The following is a 15,333-nucleotide window of genomic DNA, read 5'->3' as shown; positions in this document are numbered from 1 at the left end:
GACAAATGTGCTAGGGGCTGCATGACAGAAGGGATCAGTTTTCCACATACTGTTGGAGTGTCCCTCTATCCTGGGGTATTGGGGAGAGATTGCAAGGGTTATGGTGGAGGGCACATGGTGGAGGTCCCACTAGAAGTGAGATGGCTTCTCCTGTGTATAAGGGATTAAGAGGTCTGGCCTAAATACCAGAAGAAGTGACTCATGCTGTCTGCTATAATGGCAAAGGAACATAGCCAGGGCTTGGGGTGCAGACCTCCCACTAAACCTGACAACCTGGAAACAACACTTGGATTGGTGTAGTCAGGCAGAGAGAGTTATATATCAAAGCAGAGGCTATTCCAGGAAGTGGGAGAAGGTGTGGGGGAGGTGGGGGAGTACAGAGGGAAGTAGCAGGGTAGCTCATAGGCTAGGAATGATCCCCCTGCTTTTTGACACTCTGTCTCACGCTGACCTGGATGGGGTGTTCCTTTGATGAATGCAGACTATGGGTATCTTGGTGCTCAAGATCTAACACTTGTTGAAGTGTCAAACCCTGTGTTCAATGTAATATTGATAAATCTGTGTACTGTAAAATCACTCACTAGCTACTCTTTTTACAACAGATGGACCGCCCTCCAGGTATAGCATGGTTTCACTTTCAAAACCCTTCATTAGGTTAACAACACACAAGGTCTCTTCAATTTAATCCAAGCTTTAATAAATAAGGAACATATTATACTAACACATACAGCCTGAACACTGACAACCCTGACTTTCGTTGACAGATTTGGAACAAATACATTTCATTATCAACTCAAACCGATACTGTGGGTTGGTGATTTCTATTTAGTCGTAAACAAGTATCTGGACTGCTCAAACTTTGAGACCTGCATGCACCACTATGCTGTGGCAGCCCTAGCGGACATTATGAACACTAATGGGCTTATATTTCTATGGAGACATAGATTTCCACCCAGCATGGGCATGATTCAACCACTGGCTGGGCCCACATAATGTATGTGGATGGACCAAAGTGGTAGAGCACCTTGAACACACCTTCTCTGATCACTTGTCTGTTAGATTGAAACACCCAAGCCTTAAACTCCCCTTATATTGCATATAAGTCACACTTAAGGTAAACCATGGGTAGCCGATAGGTCCGGGTGAATTGTACTTAAAGGGTTTGGCATGCACTTTAAAATTTCACATCTACTGGTAGTGAATAACACCTAAAAGTGTTTTTCACTACTGTGAGACCTACTTCTCTCATAGGATAACATTGGGTTGCCTTATTACATTAAAAAGTGGTAAGTTTTAATTGGGACCTGGTAGCCAATTCATGTTTGTTATCTATGAAATTGAAATAAAAAAATCTCTTCCGCAGTAAAGTCAGATTTTTACATTATTGTTTTGGAAATGTCACTTTTAGAAAATTGCCATTTTCCTGCCCTTAGCCCTTTTGTGTCTGCCGCCTGTCTTGGGTCACATGACTGGACGTAACTGACAGACTTTGGGCCCGAATCACAGAACTAACTTAATACAAAATCCTAATCCTACTACCATTTTGGTATTCACAGAAGGCACTTACTCATTTTGGTATTCACAGAAGGGACTTACTCTTTTGGTATTCACAGAAGGCACTTACTCATCAATGAGTAAGTGCCTTCTGTGAATACCAAAATGAGTAAGTGCCTTCTTTGAATACCAAAATGAGTAAATGGTAGAAAATTTAGGATTTTGTCTTAAATTAGTTCTGTGAATCAGGCCCTTTGTGAATTCCTCAATGTCACACAATGGAGGGATTAGTTGCAACTGATTGGTCCATCTGTTGGTAGGATGGGGGTGGGGAGAGCTGAGCATAGCCCCACTTGCAAATGAATAGACTGTGCTTTGACTTCACACAAAGGACTATCACATCCGCATTGTCACTGCAGCCAGCTTGGAGCGAGGGCAGGGGAGTCAAGACATTCTATACACTTCAAAGACTTTCTAGAAGTTTCTCCCATCTCCCAGAGGAAAGACATGTGGTTTAAAAAAAGGATAATCAGTCTCACTCCTGGACCCGCAGAACAACTCTCAGAGGACTGTCTGCTGCTGTGACCTAATGTGAACTCTGCAAGACTGCTTTACTGTACATAGAAGGACTGCTTTTCTGCCTGGGGCCTTCCTGTAGTCCTCAGAGGCCAGCCCGGCTGTTTGAGCCCTGCATCTTCACCTGAACCAGAGTGGCTCCAAGGGCTACTAAGCAGGCCACCTGTTCAGAACCACAGAGACATAAAAGGCTCCCACCATCTTGAAAACGCACCTGGACCCAGCCTGTTTGAGAGCTGAACCCCCAAGTTGTGTCCCACCAGTCTAGCCCCTTGACTGTGGTACTAAATGTTCCCAGATAGCCAAAATTAAAAACTGAGGACTTTTGTAGCTAAAAACTTCTTTGAGCATCGAGAGTAGACCTGGATCAACCTACTTGTGTATCTGTCCATAGTGCATTGCCGGTCGGCCTGACTTTGCAGCTGTTCCCGTTACGTTCTTCTCTGCAGCTGCAAATCTTGTAGGTCCTTCACCAATGGCCCCTCGAACTGTCTTAGGCTACAAACTCCTGTCTCTTCCCACTGGAGATTTTCGACTTCCAAAAAAGTGACCAAGTCTGGACATAGAAATCTTCACCACGACTTTGACCCAAGGCTCCCCAAGGACAACTCTTCCTCCTTGGATACCACCTGCAGCCTTGCCCCACTGAACTTTATCTTCTCAGAGCATTTTTCTCAAAATATCTCCATCCAAAGGTAAGCGATTACTGGACCCAATACACTTCTTGTATCCGAACTGTGCTTCATCGCAGTCAGTCACATTTTTCGACTTTGACCCAGTCTCAAACGACTAGATGTCAGCATTAATGCTTTCATTTTTTAGGTGCTCATTTTTACTAAAAACTTTAAAAATTCATAACTCTGGTTCTATGAATTCGATTTTTGTTGTGTTGGTGTCAAATAATTTATTACAATTTGCTCTAGTTTTCTAAATTGGTGTGGGATTTTTCTTATGTTATTTTTTCACTTTATTGCTATTTGTGTGCTGCATAAATACTGGAAACATTGCCTGTAAATTTAGCCTGACTGCTTTTTCTGCTAAGCTACCCAGAGTTAAGCATAGGTTTATTTAGGTGTTTCTTGTTGTTCATCCTGTAAGGGATTGTGGCTGTTGCTTGAACAGGACTCACACTCTAATCAACCAACAATCCAATTTCACTCACCACTCAAAGCACTGTCAGGTATTATGATAAAGTGGAATAAAGCTACAATCTTACCACTAACGGCAGGCAGGGTTATGTACTGGATTCCCCTTCCCTGTAGCTCAACGTCAGACAGATTCCTCGGAGTGTGGATTGGTTGGGACAAACCCACAGCTATTGCCGAACAATACGGGGTGACTTTGGCAACAGTTCCCTATATCCCTGATTGTCCTTATGAAAATAATAGTTTTGCCCAAGCTGCTATATTTGTTTTGTATTGTCCACATTCCCCTGAATCAGCAATTCTTCAAAACACTTGACTGGGTGGGCAAACAACCTAGAGTCAGTTGGAAGATACTGGCACTGCCTTGTCATCAAAGGGGTCTGTTGGTGTCGGACAATGAGCTATACTGTTACCGTGCCTAGGCTCATTTTGGCTGGCTGCATCCACCCCGTACATGACAAACTTGGAGATAGAACACGGGACAGCACACCCACTTCCACTGGTTGCAATGATTGAAAAAGCTTCCCACCATAGCCATGCTGAGATTAACTCAGTGGTAAGCACCCATACTCTGACCACAACACCGAATGGATCGCATCCCTCCTTTCACACTGGCCGGGTGCGCCCCCCTAGCGCGGAGGCGGAGAGTAATCTCACCAGGTTAGACACAACAGGATTGCATGAGCAACGACGTCCCCGACCCGCCCCCAGTCTACATCCCCACTGCGTATACTAACACGACCTACCTCGGCGCGCATACCCTGGCACACACTTCACGGTTTGTGGTTTCCCCCTCCCTAGTTCTGTCTCTGTTAAATGATTATATCAGAAGAAAAACCTAAAAAGAAACGAGATCTAAGTCACCCTGTGTCGTTACCGCTGCCCCACCCTGACGCGGCCGGCCCCACATGGGGTTGTAGGCGGCTTGCTGTGTATTTTGCCCCGCCCCCCCTACGTGCCACCTAGCACTGTTACTTTCGCCCTGCCGGCCCGAAGGGATGTAGGCAGGGGTTGAGCTGTACGACTGATGATACCAATAAAGATCTTGTTTGTTAAAAAAAACAAAAAAAAAACTCAGTGGTAAGCACCCAACTAGTTTAAAATGGGTTTCTCCAAACACTGGCATGCCCTACACTCTACTCCTGAAGCAGCCCCTTAATCAAAATCCACTAACACAACTTACCGGAGAGAGATCCATTTTTCAGAGACTACAAAAATGGGGGCACACAAGATTAGGGATATCTTTCTGGACACTCAAATCTTAGACTATTTGGCTTTCATGGGTGGGGAGGATTCCTCTGTACTTGACACTTTTACATAACTTCGATTCCTGGCATTATATAAGGAGTACTACCTGTCTTTTCCTCAGGAACCCTTTTCCTGTAAAATACTAATGCTGCTTATTACTACCCAATCTAGTAAGCTTATAGAGAACAGGAAGTTATTCATAATGCAAGTTGAGTCTTTAGTTGTGGTGCCCAATGTAAGGGCACAATGGGAAGCAGACCAGGGGAGCGTGATCCCAGACAATGAATGGTTGTACTGCTATGGCCAAATTGGTAATCTGGCCCTCTAATGGCAAGCTGTGTCTGCTCCATTTTAAATTCATACATCATATCTACCACGCCCCACTGAAACTGTTCATAACATATTCATGGCTGACTCCCACTATGCCAGATGCTGCATGCCAGATGCTGAATTTATTCCTCTAGCTTGGTCCTGCCTGCCGATAAGTCAATTCTAGTGTGGGTTGTTCCAAACCCTATCCGACATGACGAGAGAGGCCATGGTGCTGTCTCCAGTGATGGCCCTATTGGGATGCACCATTAACACCCCATGTAGTTAGTGTACAGTGGTTTACCTGCATAGCTCTAGTGACATAACCTTGGGGAAGGAATGGGCTCCATGCTGTGCAAACCTGGCTAAAAGATCTTTTATACTGTCATAACCAGTTGAAATCCTACTACTCCATAAGTCCACGGGCCAGCAGACCCACGACTATCTTAGGCCTGGTACAGGCATTCTTGTTAACATACGAGCAATCATGCCCTGAACAAGCAGGGTGGCCGAGGATAACATATGGAGGGGTGCTGGCCTGATGTGGGCAGCCCAGATTACCGATAACAGTGTGTTTTTTAATAAGATATGTGCGGTCTGTTCGACTATTTGTGACAAATAACCCACACTTTGAGCTGCTCATTTCCACACCACTATCCAGAGGTTGTGGCTAGTGCTTTGGGAAGATGATTGTAAAATAAAATTTTGTCGGTTACCATTAACGGCTTTGGAGAAATCGTGGGCTGCATGTATGTACATTGAAGTTTTTAACATTTTGTAAAAAAGTTTAAAAAGAATATATGTGCCCTTCACCGAACTGTCGCCTCTTACAGTCCCTGGACATCTTTTAGCCAGTATCATTCTTGGAGGATAGTATATATGCGTGATATTATGGTGTAGGGTCTCTACAGGTTTCAGTTTGGCCTTCTATTTCTTCATTATATTATAGTCTATTAGAAATATTGTCTTTCTGCAATTAGGCGTTTTCATGTTCTCAAAGCACGAGTGGCAATGGCAGTGTTCTAAGCCATTGATTTGACTTATTTGCAGACAGTTGTGTAACATCCCAAATTATGATTTGGCGTCAGTATACACAAGAGGCCCCGAGTTGTTGGCGAATACAGATGGTTGTTGGCCAAAGAATTGGTACATTTACACATATCGTCATCATATGAAGATTGTGATGAAGAAAAGGGACAAAGGGACAAAGTGATAACGCACCAGTTATATATTAAGGACATGCATGGTTGCCCGTTAACCTGACATGACACACCCTCCTAATAGAAAGACTTTGATAAAGATTATCACTCAGTGCAATGAAAATTAACCATAAGTATTCAGATTCAAATAGGAATTTATTTATCCTTATTCAAGGGACTGGACCAATGAGATATTTAGGTTTACCTGCAAATCAAACTCGGCACATTGCATCTTCCCTGTACGTAAAGTTGATTGACTTTTACAAATAAATATCTGCTAAGATTATGTTACACATTATCGTGAACTCAGTGATACAAATCGCAACACAATTTAATTTGTTCTTTTCACATTTTTCCAAAACTGCAGTTGGAGAAAATCAATGCGGAGAATAAACGCTTGTCCTACCTTGTGAGTATTTATTTGCATTTTAAAATAATATTTAGTCTGGGGTTAAAATTGAAGTTGGAACTGTGTCTTGGTCGCAATTGCACTGTAGGTACTTTACTGGCATTGCCAACCTATCACTTCCATCTGTGTAATATGCTAACAGCTTCTGAAGTAAAGGTCTTCTCATCCAGAGTCTGGCCTCTGTAAAGGATTCTGGTGTACTCTATAATGTTCAATATTTTGAAGTGTGTCTGTTTCTCTTTTAAATCCTAATTATCACTCCTATCCCAACTCCTTCTCTCCTCTCATTGGACAGTACAGGAGCAGATGCATAACCCTTACTAAACAAGCCTTAAGAAATGTGATCCTGTAGGCATGTTATAATCTAGAGCTTTAGTGTCTTTTTTTCATTGTTTGAAATTTGTGTAGTGTATCTTTTCAGAGTGGGACTTTTTATTGGTTTTAGCCATACAACAATACTCAGTAACGTAGGATGGTGTTGAAACCACTTTAAACTTTCCAATATAAAATAATGTGTTTTTTTCAATAATTTGTTTTTATATCATAGCAATTCGCATTCTGGGACTTAGGCCATCAGTACTATGGTTGTCAGAGGTTCCATCTGCCCGATTACAATAGGACGGCCGTGCTAGCGGTCGTAAAATGCCTTTTTCTACAGTGGCTTGTGCTGTAGTCCAGGAAAAGAGCCGCAGCACAAGCCGCTGTATGAAAAAACACTTTGTGCACATCAGTGCACCGTGTGCCAAGCACCCAATTGGATCCTTGATCCGGTAGAGGCGGCGGTCTATCTCTGCGACCACTACACTTCAACTGCCCTCATTGTAATCCGGTGGTTGGACTGTTGCCCTGGATGCCAGTGAGACCACCACTAACAACCTGTCAGTTGCAGTCCCACCGACATCCAAATTAGGCCGTAAGGGGCACATGCATCAACATAAGGAATTGCAATTCCCTAATAGCGATTTTTTTGAAATAGCTGTTTAGGAATCGCAATTCCTGATGAATGTAGGAATTGCAAAAAAAATAGCGATTCGCAATTAAGGAATAGCTTCCCATTCAATCCTATGGAACGAGAGGCCCATAGGAATCACAAATGCGAAAATGCCGCTTGCAAAGGGGCAGATTCTGCCAACCTGCCCCTTTGCTATCTGTAGAATGATACATGTGCCCCTTAGTTTCGTTCGTAGGGGTATGCAAACTGTTCGTACTTTCTGTTTGCGTAGTAACACTAAATTATACAAACATTATATCTGGCTTTTGTGTGCTATTTTTCAGCACAAAGTGCATCTTTATTTTGATTTCTTTTGTACCAAAATATAGCTGAAAATGCAGAAGTGCAGCGAACTGCATCTGCTTGCATTGTGTCTGTCCGCATTGTTCCTTTGCTCCCACGATAGGACTGTACAGCCAAATGACCCCCAATTACACCATGTGGTGTAATGTCTTAATTTTGCGGAAAAAAATGTGTAATGACAGAAATTAAGCAAATTGCACAGGTGTAATCGAAATCCCACTTGGGCCTAATTTCTACGAATATAGAATATACTCTTAAATTTCACAGCATAAGAAGGGCTATTGATACATACATATCTAGGACTGACTGAAAGTGGCTGTTGGACTTGGCCCTTTGTGGCAGGTTCACCCCTGAACTTTTTGCCTTAAGCTCTGACATAGTGGTAGTGATTTTAGGCCTCCGAGCACCTTAGCACTGTGGCCCAGTGTAAAGTGCGTGCGCACTCTGAGTGCATGTGGTGAGATTGGGCTGCCCTCCCATAGGAATGCATGGGTGATATGTGTATCCATGGTCATTTCTGGTATGAGAGGAGTGCAGGGGCGAGTTTAGTATGTATGATCTCGTGAGAATGAATGCTGCGCAATGGTGTGCGCAGATTTATGGTGACTGGTGGAGAAATACCACTTTTAGAAGTTTGCATTTCTGTGTGCCGTGTGTCTGCCTGCCTGATGTGAATTGCATGTCTGGCTTGTGATTGACAGGAGCTGAGAGGTGTGGGTGACTCCAGGAGACAGGGTGAGTCAGCCCAGGGATAAATAGAGAGATCTGCATGTAGATGCGAGGGCAGAGCTGCACCTGACACCTGACTCCACCCCCTGTGGTGTGTCTGATCACTGAGCCCCCACCTGACAAAGGGGAGAGGAGCTGAGCAAAACAAAGTGCTTCAAACCCCCCCTAAACCAGTCCTGACTGGTATCCCCAAACCCTGTGCTGTGACACAAAGGGAAGAGTGATATAAATATAGGGGCTGTGACCCCATGAGAATGTCCAGTGTGCTGTATTTGTGCTGTTCCCACTGGGGTGTGCTGCTGCTGGGGCCCAGGGGGAGGCTGCCAGGAGGGCTTGCCTCCCTGGGCCCTGCATTGCCCCTTTATCTTTGAAAAGGACTCTTGTGAAGCTCTATGTGCCTCATGAGCGCTGTGCTGGATTCTCATTTTGCCCAGAAAAGGAACGAACTGGCTTTGCAGCGCCATGCTGCATTGAGGGAGAGAGAGGGAGTCCCTAGCGTGGGGACTTCCCCGTGATCCGTGGTTGCGTGTGCCCACCCTGCTTATTATTTTATTTGGGTGGTGGGTGCCACCCCACATGGCCGCTTTTGCTGTTGAATAATGCCCACCCCGCGTTTTCGGCGTTCGCGGGTGCCCACCCCGCCTCTGAGCTGGGAAAACGATCACCACCGCAGCCAGGAGGAAGTCAGGCAACATGGTGCCTGATGGCGGGCGGGACTTCCGGTTTTTCGAGGGAAGTCCCGCGCACGCCACTGGTGAGGGGGGGGCCGGCCAACTGATGTGAGCACTGTAGCCTGGGTCTCCCGTGAGCAGATGGGAACCCCGGCAAGGAAAGGAGGACGGGAGCCTACCTTGCCTCCACATGCACCGCGGTACAGTCCCGAGTCCCAGGAGAGGACCCATGTGAAGGGAAAAGGTGGCAGAGGCCGCCGATGGCAGCACGGGACTCCCAGGAGGGAAGGGAGGCCCCACCCGCGAGCAGAAAACAAGCAAAGTGCTACCGGTCCTCAGCGGAGAGAGGATAGCCCTGCCTTCGCCTGTCCCGGTGAGTGCTACGAGTCTGAGCGGCCCCGCCTAGCAGCCGGCCGCTCCAACGTTTGGGTGGCATGTTCCTTTGGTGAAAGAGAGCCCCAGTGGGCCCCAGAGTTGTATGGGCAAAGCGAGGCGCATTGTTGGTGCCTGGGCAGTCCCGCAAGAGAGCGGGCCGCCCAACAATGGTGGCATGCTTTGAGAGCCAAGGGGGGTCCAGAGGGCACAGATGTGGCGGGGACCCCCTTTTGGAGTGATGTCACAGCTACACCGCAGTAGCGGGCAGTTGACACGTGGGCACAGTTGTTCGTAGGGCCCTGAGGGGCCCATGCCCATTTGGCCACCTTGTGTGAGAGAGTCCCTGAGAGGGACAGAAGAGGCACAGTGGTGCCAGGCCTTATCTGATTCACAGCTGCCCAGGAAGTAGTGGGCAGCTGCAACGTTTAGGCCATTCATTCTTTGGGGGTATTATTGAGAGATGAGATAGGAGTGAGATGCACTCCTGTGCCCTAGCGCAATGGCGAACTTTGAGACTCTGCTACATTGGCAGCTGCCCTGACATTGTGGACATAGGGCACTTTGAGCCCCCTTGTAGAAGGCCACTTGGCCAGGGGGACTGTGAGGGTAATAGGGCGCCAGGCCCTAATGTGGTTTATGTGGTGCTAGGAAATGTGATTCATGTACTATGATTTATGCACCCTGTTTTATGCATATGCGTTTATGTGTGAGGTTATTGTCTAATGCGTTTAGATTTATGAGGTTATTGCATAATGTGTTTATGCTGGTGAGGTTGGCTCAGAATGTATATCACGCCTAAATATGATCTAGTGCCAGGTGGTGCCATGTTTATTATGTGAGTACTATTCTAATGTGTTATGAGACTACAAAGGCTATTTTTTTATATAACCTTGTGTGGAGTTCCTTTTGCAGTGTGCCTGGGATGTTGTTGCTGTGTGCGTGCGCAAATGCCTTACACATTGCCACCGGGATAAGCCTGACTGCTCGTGCCAAGCTACCAAGGGGGTGAGCAGGGGTTATCTTTGGTGTGTAACTCCCTTGCCCTGACTAGAGTGTTGGGCTCTGCCTGGCTTTGGCGCAAGCCTTAGCCAACCAGAGATCCCATTTCTAACAGTGGCCCACATGGCAATTAGCAGTTGAAAGGTCATAATTAAAAACCTATGTATGAAGCACAGGCAATTCAGAAAAATGATGATGAATAGTGGCAAGCGCCATATAAAAAATAACACATTTTAACAACGAATAAACATAAGTGAGATGTACAAGCTTTGTCAACTCGACTCTGGTGCCGGTAGCATGCCTGGTTTTAAGGCCTGTGACGCCTGTCATCGCTTGATGTCGGTGACAGATCACCATCGCCGGTGCCTGTACTGTTTGGGAGCCGACCACGACGCGGAGTCGTGCCTGGATTGCCAGGCCTTGACGTCGAAGGCTAGGCGGGAGCGGTCCCGTAAGCTACTCGAGCTTCGGCACTCGGCTCCGCGCCACTTTCGGTCCTGGTCCAGGAGGAGGTCCAAGGACCGGTCGTGGAGTCGAAGCCATCATCATCGCTCGTCTGGGTCGTCTGGTAAGTCCAAACACTCCAAACATTCTAAGAAGTCCAAGAGACGACATCGCTCTTCGGACTCCCCTCGCCGGTCGCGCGATCCGGCTGAGGGTCCGAGTGGTTCCACCACCGCGGCTCCGCCGGAGCCACAGGAGTCGCGTCCGCCCCCATACTGACGCGACTCCGACAGAAGTCAGTGCCTTCCTCATGGCCATGAGGAGCCAGGCTCCGCCGTCGACGCCTGCTGGCGCGTCTTCGGGCCCCGCAGGTTCGACTGGGCGACTTCGCATGCCGGCGGCTCTGGCCCCGGCGCCGTCGACGGCTCAGGCCCCGACGCCGCAGGTCCCCAAGAGATCCAGGCCTGGATCTCTGCCGGTGCCGGTCGACCTCACAACGCCTCCTATGCCGGCACCGACACCGGTTCCACCACCGACGCCGTCCCCGGACGACGTCATTCCCCAGTTTAGCCCCGGTCCGGACCCGGCGTCGGTGCGGCGCCGTCCGACGCCGATGGGTGACCAGTTCATCTACCGTCCGGCTCCGATCATTCCTCCGGTTTATCGGGAATCAGATGACGAGGGCGACTGGGAGGGGTCTGAGGACCCTCTGGCCGCACAGGCCCAACTTTCCCAGGACTGGGCAGAGGAATTGGGGGATGCCAGCGGTCTGGATACCTCCCCAGACGCTGGTTTCATCTCTCCTCTGACTGTGTCCTCGGAGGAGGGAGCAGCTTTTTCTGTGGTGCTGCGCAAGGCGGCCGAAGCCCTTGGGATGGAGTTGTCTGCTGTGGCAGTGAGGACGAACGTCCTCACCGAGCAGGGCCGGACTGGGAACCACAACCGGCCCTGGCAAAGTGCTCGGCCGGCACCCCCCTCCCCCCAAGGGGGTGGGGGAGGGGGGGTGCCGCTGAGCACTTTGCAAGGGCCGGTTCTCGGCCGATTTTGTTACAAGGCCGATTTTGCAGCTATGCTGCAAAAAACGTCCCTGTAACAAAAGCGGCCCCCAGGGGCCCAAAACCGGCCCCCACCCGTGCGGCGCACCGGGGGATTGCCCGGTGCCCGCTACGGCCGGTCCGGCCCTGTCACCGAGATCCTACAACCGACAGCAAGCTCCAATGAGCCTCTGCTGCAGTTAAATGAGGCCCTCGTAGACGTTCTACAGGGCACTTGGTCCAAGCCCTCCACAGTCCCTCCTGTGGACCGGAACGTTGCCTGGCGCCACCGCCCTGCTCCGGGCGACCCCAGTTTCCTCTCTCAACACCCCACCCCGAGAGCCTGGTTATCCAGGCCTCAACCTCCCAATCCTCCTTCCCGTCCGCTCCTCCGGATCGGGAATCCAAGAGCCTCAAACAGTTTGGCAAGAAACTGTTCTCAGTCCTGAGTTTGGGACTGCGGTCCTTACATACCGCTTGCCTTTTGGATCGTTATTCCCACTCTCTGTGGGATGTGGTGGAGGACGTACTGCCCCTGTGTCCGGAGGAGGCCCGGACATGGCTCACCCAAGCACTTGCAGATGGGCGAGATGCAGCACGGCATGCCATCAGGTGTGGACTTGACACCACGGACTCGCTAGGTCGGGCGATGAGCACCACGGTGGCGCTTCGGCGTCACGCCTGGCTGAGATCCACGTCCTTTTCAGGGGATGTCCAGAGTTCCCTCATGGACATGCCCTTTGATGGCACTCGCCTTTTTGGTGAGAAGGCGGACATTGCGCTGGCTCGGTTCAAGGACTCCCGGGCCACGGCCAAGTCCTTGGGTCTCTCGGCCCCGCGGCCGCAACTTCCGCCTTTCGCCCCTTTTGTGGCCAAGGAAGGGGCGCCTCCTCACGTCCGCCCAGCCACTGGCCGCAGAACCAACCTGCACGTGGTCGCGGGCGTGGCTTCCGCCGAGGCGGAACTGGAGGACAACGTGCCGGTCAGTCCACATCCACCCCGGCAGCATCCGCCTCAAAGCCCTCCTAGTCCGAGCTTTCAGGCCCATTCCACGCCAGTGGGCGGCAGAGTTCGCCATCACCTACTCCACTGGCGCACCATCACGTCGGACAGGTGGGTGCTGCAAATTGTCCGAATGGGCTTCTCCCTCCCCTTCGAGACGACCCCTCCAGCCATACCACCCCAAAACCACCGTATGTCGGGGGATCATTTGCATCTTCTACGGGAGAAAGTATCGGCCCTCTTGGCCAAAAGGGCTGTCGAGCACATTCCTGGTCCAGAAGTAGGTCGTGGTTGTTATTCCCACTACTTTCTGGTTCCCAAGAAGGCAAAGGGGGCCTGCGCCCAATCTTGGACCTCAGGAGCGTGAACGTCTTCCTTCGAAAAGAACGGTTCAAGATGCTAACGTTGGCTCAGGTTCTAGCTGCCCTAGACCCGGGAGACCGGATGGTAGCATTGGACTTGCAGGACGCTTATTTCCACATCCCCGTCCTGCCGGCCCACCGGCGTTACCTGCGGTTCACGGTGGGTCAGGAGCACTTTCAGTTCACCGTGCTCCCCTTCGGACTCACCAGTGCCCCTCGGGTGTTCACGAAAGTGATGGCGGTGTTCGCAGCTCATCTGCGCAGATCAGGGGTTCCAGTCTTCCCCTATCTCGACGACTGGCCGTTGCAGGCGGGCTCGCCCCAGTAAGTCATCTCCCACCTCCAGACTACGGCCGACCTCCTGCATTCGCTGGGGTTCTACATCAATGTGCCGAAGTCGCACCTGAGTCCCTCTCAGAAGCTCCTCTTTATCGGAGCGGTTCTCGATTCGGCGCAGTTCCGGGTCTATCCGCCGGAACAGCGGGTCCGGGATATTCAGGCTGTGATTCCCATCTTTCGGCCTCTATCCCGGGTTTCGGTCAGGTTGGTGCTGCGGCTTCTGGGGCTGATGGCCTCCTGCATCCTGTTGGTACCTCACGCCAGGTGGCGGATGCGGGCTCTGCAGTGGGACCTGAAGTTTCAGTGGGCCCAGCATCGAGGTAACCTGTCCGACCATGTCTTGATCTCGGAGGGCACTGCGAAACAGCTGCAGTGGTGGCTCACGAATCGCGATTGGGTCAGCGGCAGATCCCTCTCCCTACCCCAACCGGAGCATGTAGTAGTGACGGATGCGTCCCTCCTGGGATGGGGGGCCATGTGGGAGAGGCGGAGATCAGAGGCCTCTGGTCTCCAGCGGAGACTCGGCTCCATATCAATCTTTTGGAGCTGAGAGCGATCCGACTTACACTGAAAGCCTTCCTTCCCTCTGTCCGGGGAAGTGTTGTGCAGGTGTTCACGGACAACACCACCGCCATGTGGTATTGCAACAAGCAGGGCGGGGTGGGGTCGTGGGCCCTTTGTCAGGAGGCTCTGCGCCTCTGGACATGGCTGGAACATCAGGGCATCACTCTGGTGGTTCAACATCTGGCGTGCTCTCTGAACGCCAGAGCGGACGAACTCAGCCACCGGTGCATGATGGATCAGGAATGGCGTCTGAACTTGGACGTGGCGCAAGGTCTCTTTCTACACTGGGGAGAGCCTTGGTTAGATCTATTCGCCACCGAAGAGAACGCGCAATGTCAGCAGTTCTGCGCGTTGGAATTTCCAAGGTGGCACTCGCTCGGAGACGCTTTTTGTCGCGAGTGGAGTTGCGGTCTGTTGTACGCCTTTCCGCCCATACCACTTCTGCCCAGAGTGCTGAAGAAGATCAGGCGCGACCGGGCCCAAGTCATCTTAGTGGCTCCGGATTGGGCACGAAGGTACTGGTATCCCGAGCTACTCAGTATGTTCATCGATCCCCCGATTCGACTGCCTCTTCAGGAGGACCTTCTGTCGCAGCAGCAGGGGACAGTCCTCCACCTGAACCTGTCCAGTCTCCACCTCCATGCGTGGAGGTTGAGCGGCGGCAGTTGATGCCATTTGACTTGCCTCCTGAAGTCTGTGATGTGATTCTGGCAGCCAGGCGTCCCTCCACAAAGACGGTATACGCCTGCCGGTGGAATAAATTTGTGGCATGGTGCACAGCAAACGCTGTGGATCCCCTTTCCTCCCCTCTTTCTGAGGTTCTCCTCTTTCTTTCTTCTTTCTTTGGCCCAGCAGGGCTCTGCTCTGGGCACCTTGAAAGGTTATCTTGCTGCAATCTCTGCTTTCTTACGGCTGCCTGATCAGCCTTCTCTTTTCAAGTCCCCTATTGTTTCACGCTTTTTCAAGGGCATTACTCATTTGTACCCGCCTATCCCTTTCGTAATGCCTCAGTGGGACTTGAACCTCGTTCTCACTTATCTGATGTGCGCTCCCTTTGAGCCCCTTCACAACTGTCCCATTCGTCTTCTGACTCTGAAAACTGCTTTCCTGGTGGCTATCACCTCCGCTAGGTGGGTGAGT

At 50.1% G+C, this 15,333-nt stretch overlaps 1 protein-coding gene across 1 annotated transcript in view; it reads left to right on the top strand.

Moving 5' to 3' along the window:
- The window catches only part of LOC146805186 (uncharacterized), a 927,200-nt gene that overhangs the window by 372,243 nt on the left and 539,624 nt on the right, over positions 1–15,333 (top strand). Inside the window, exon 4 of the mRNA XM_085620476.1 lies at positions 6,339–6,380. Coding sequence (XP_085476602.1) covers positions 6,339–6,380 — 42 coding nt within the window. The remainder of the gene's footprint in view (positions 1–6,338; positions 6,381–15,333) is intronic.

Source organism: Triturus cristatus, chromosome 8 (genome assembly GCF_964204655.1).
Source record: "Triturus cristatus chromosome 8, aTriCri1.1, whole genome shotgun sequence".
Classification (NCBI taxonomy): Eukaryota; Metazoa; Chordata; class Amphibia; order Caudata; family Salamandridae; genus Triturus; species Triturus cristatus.
Note: the sequence above shows the minus strand (reverse complement) of the source record. Positions and strands in the feature narration are given on the sequence as shown.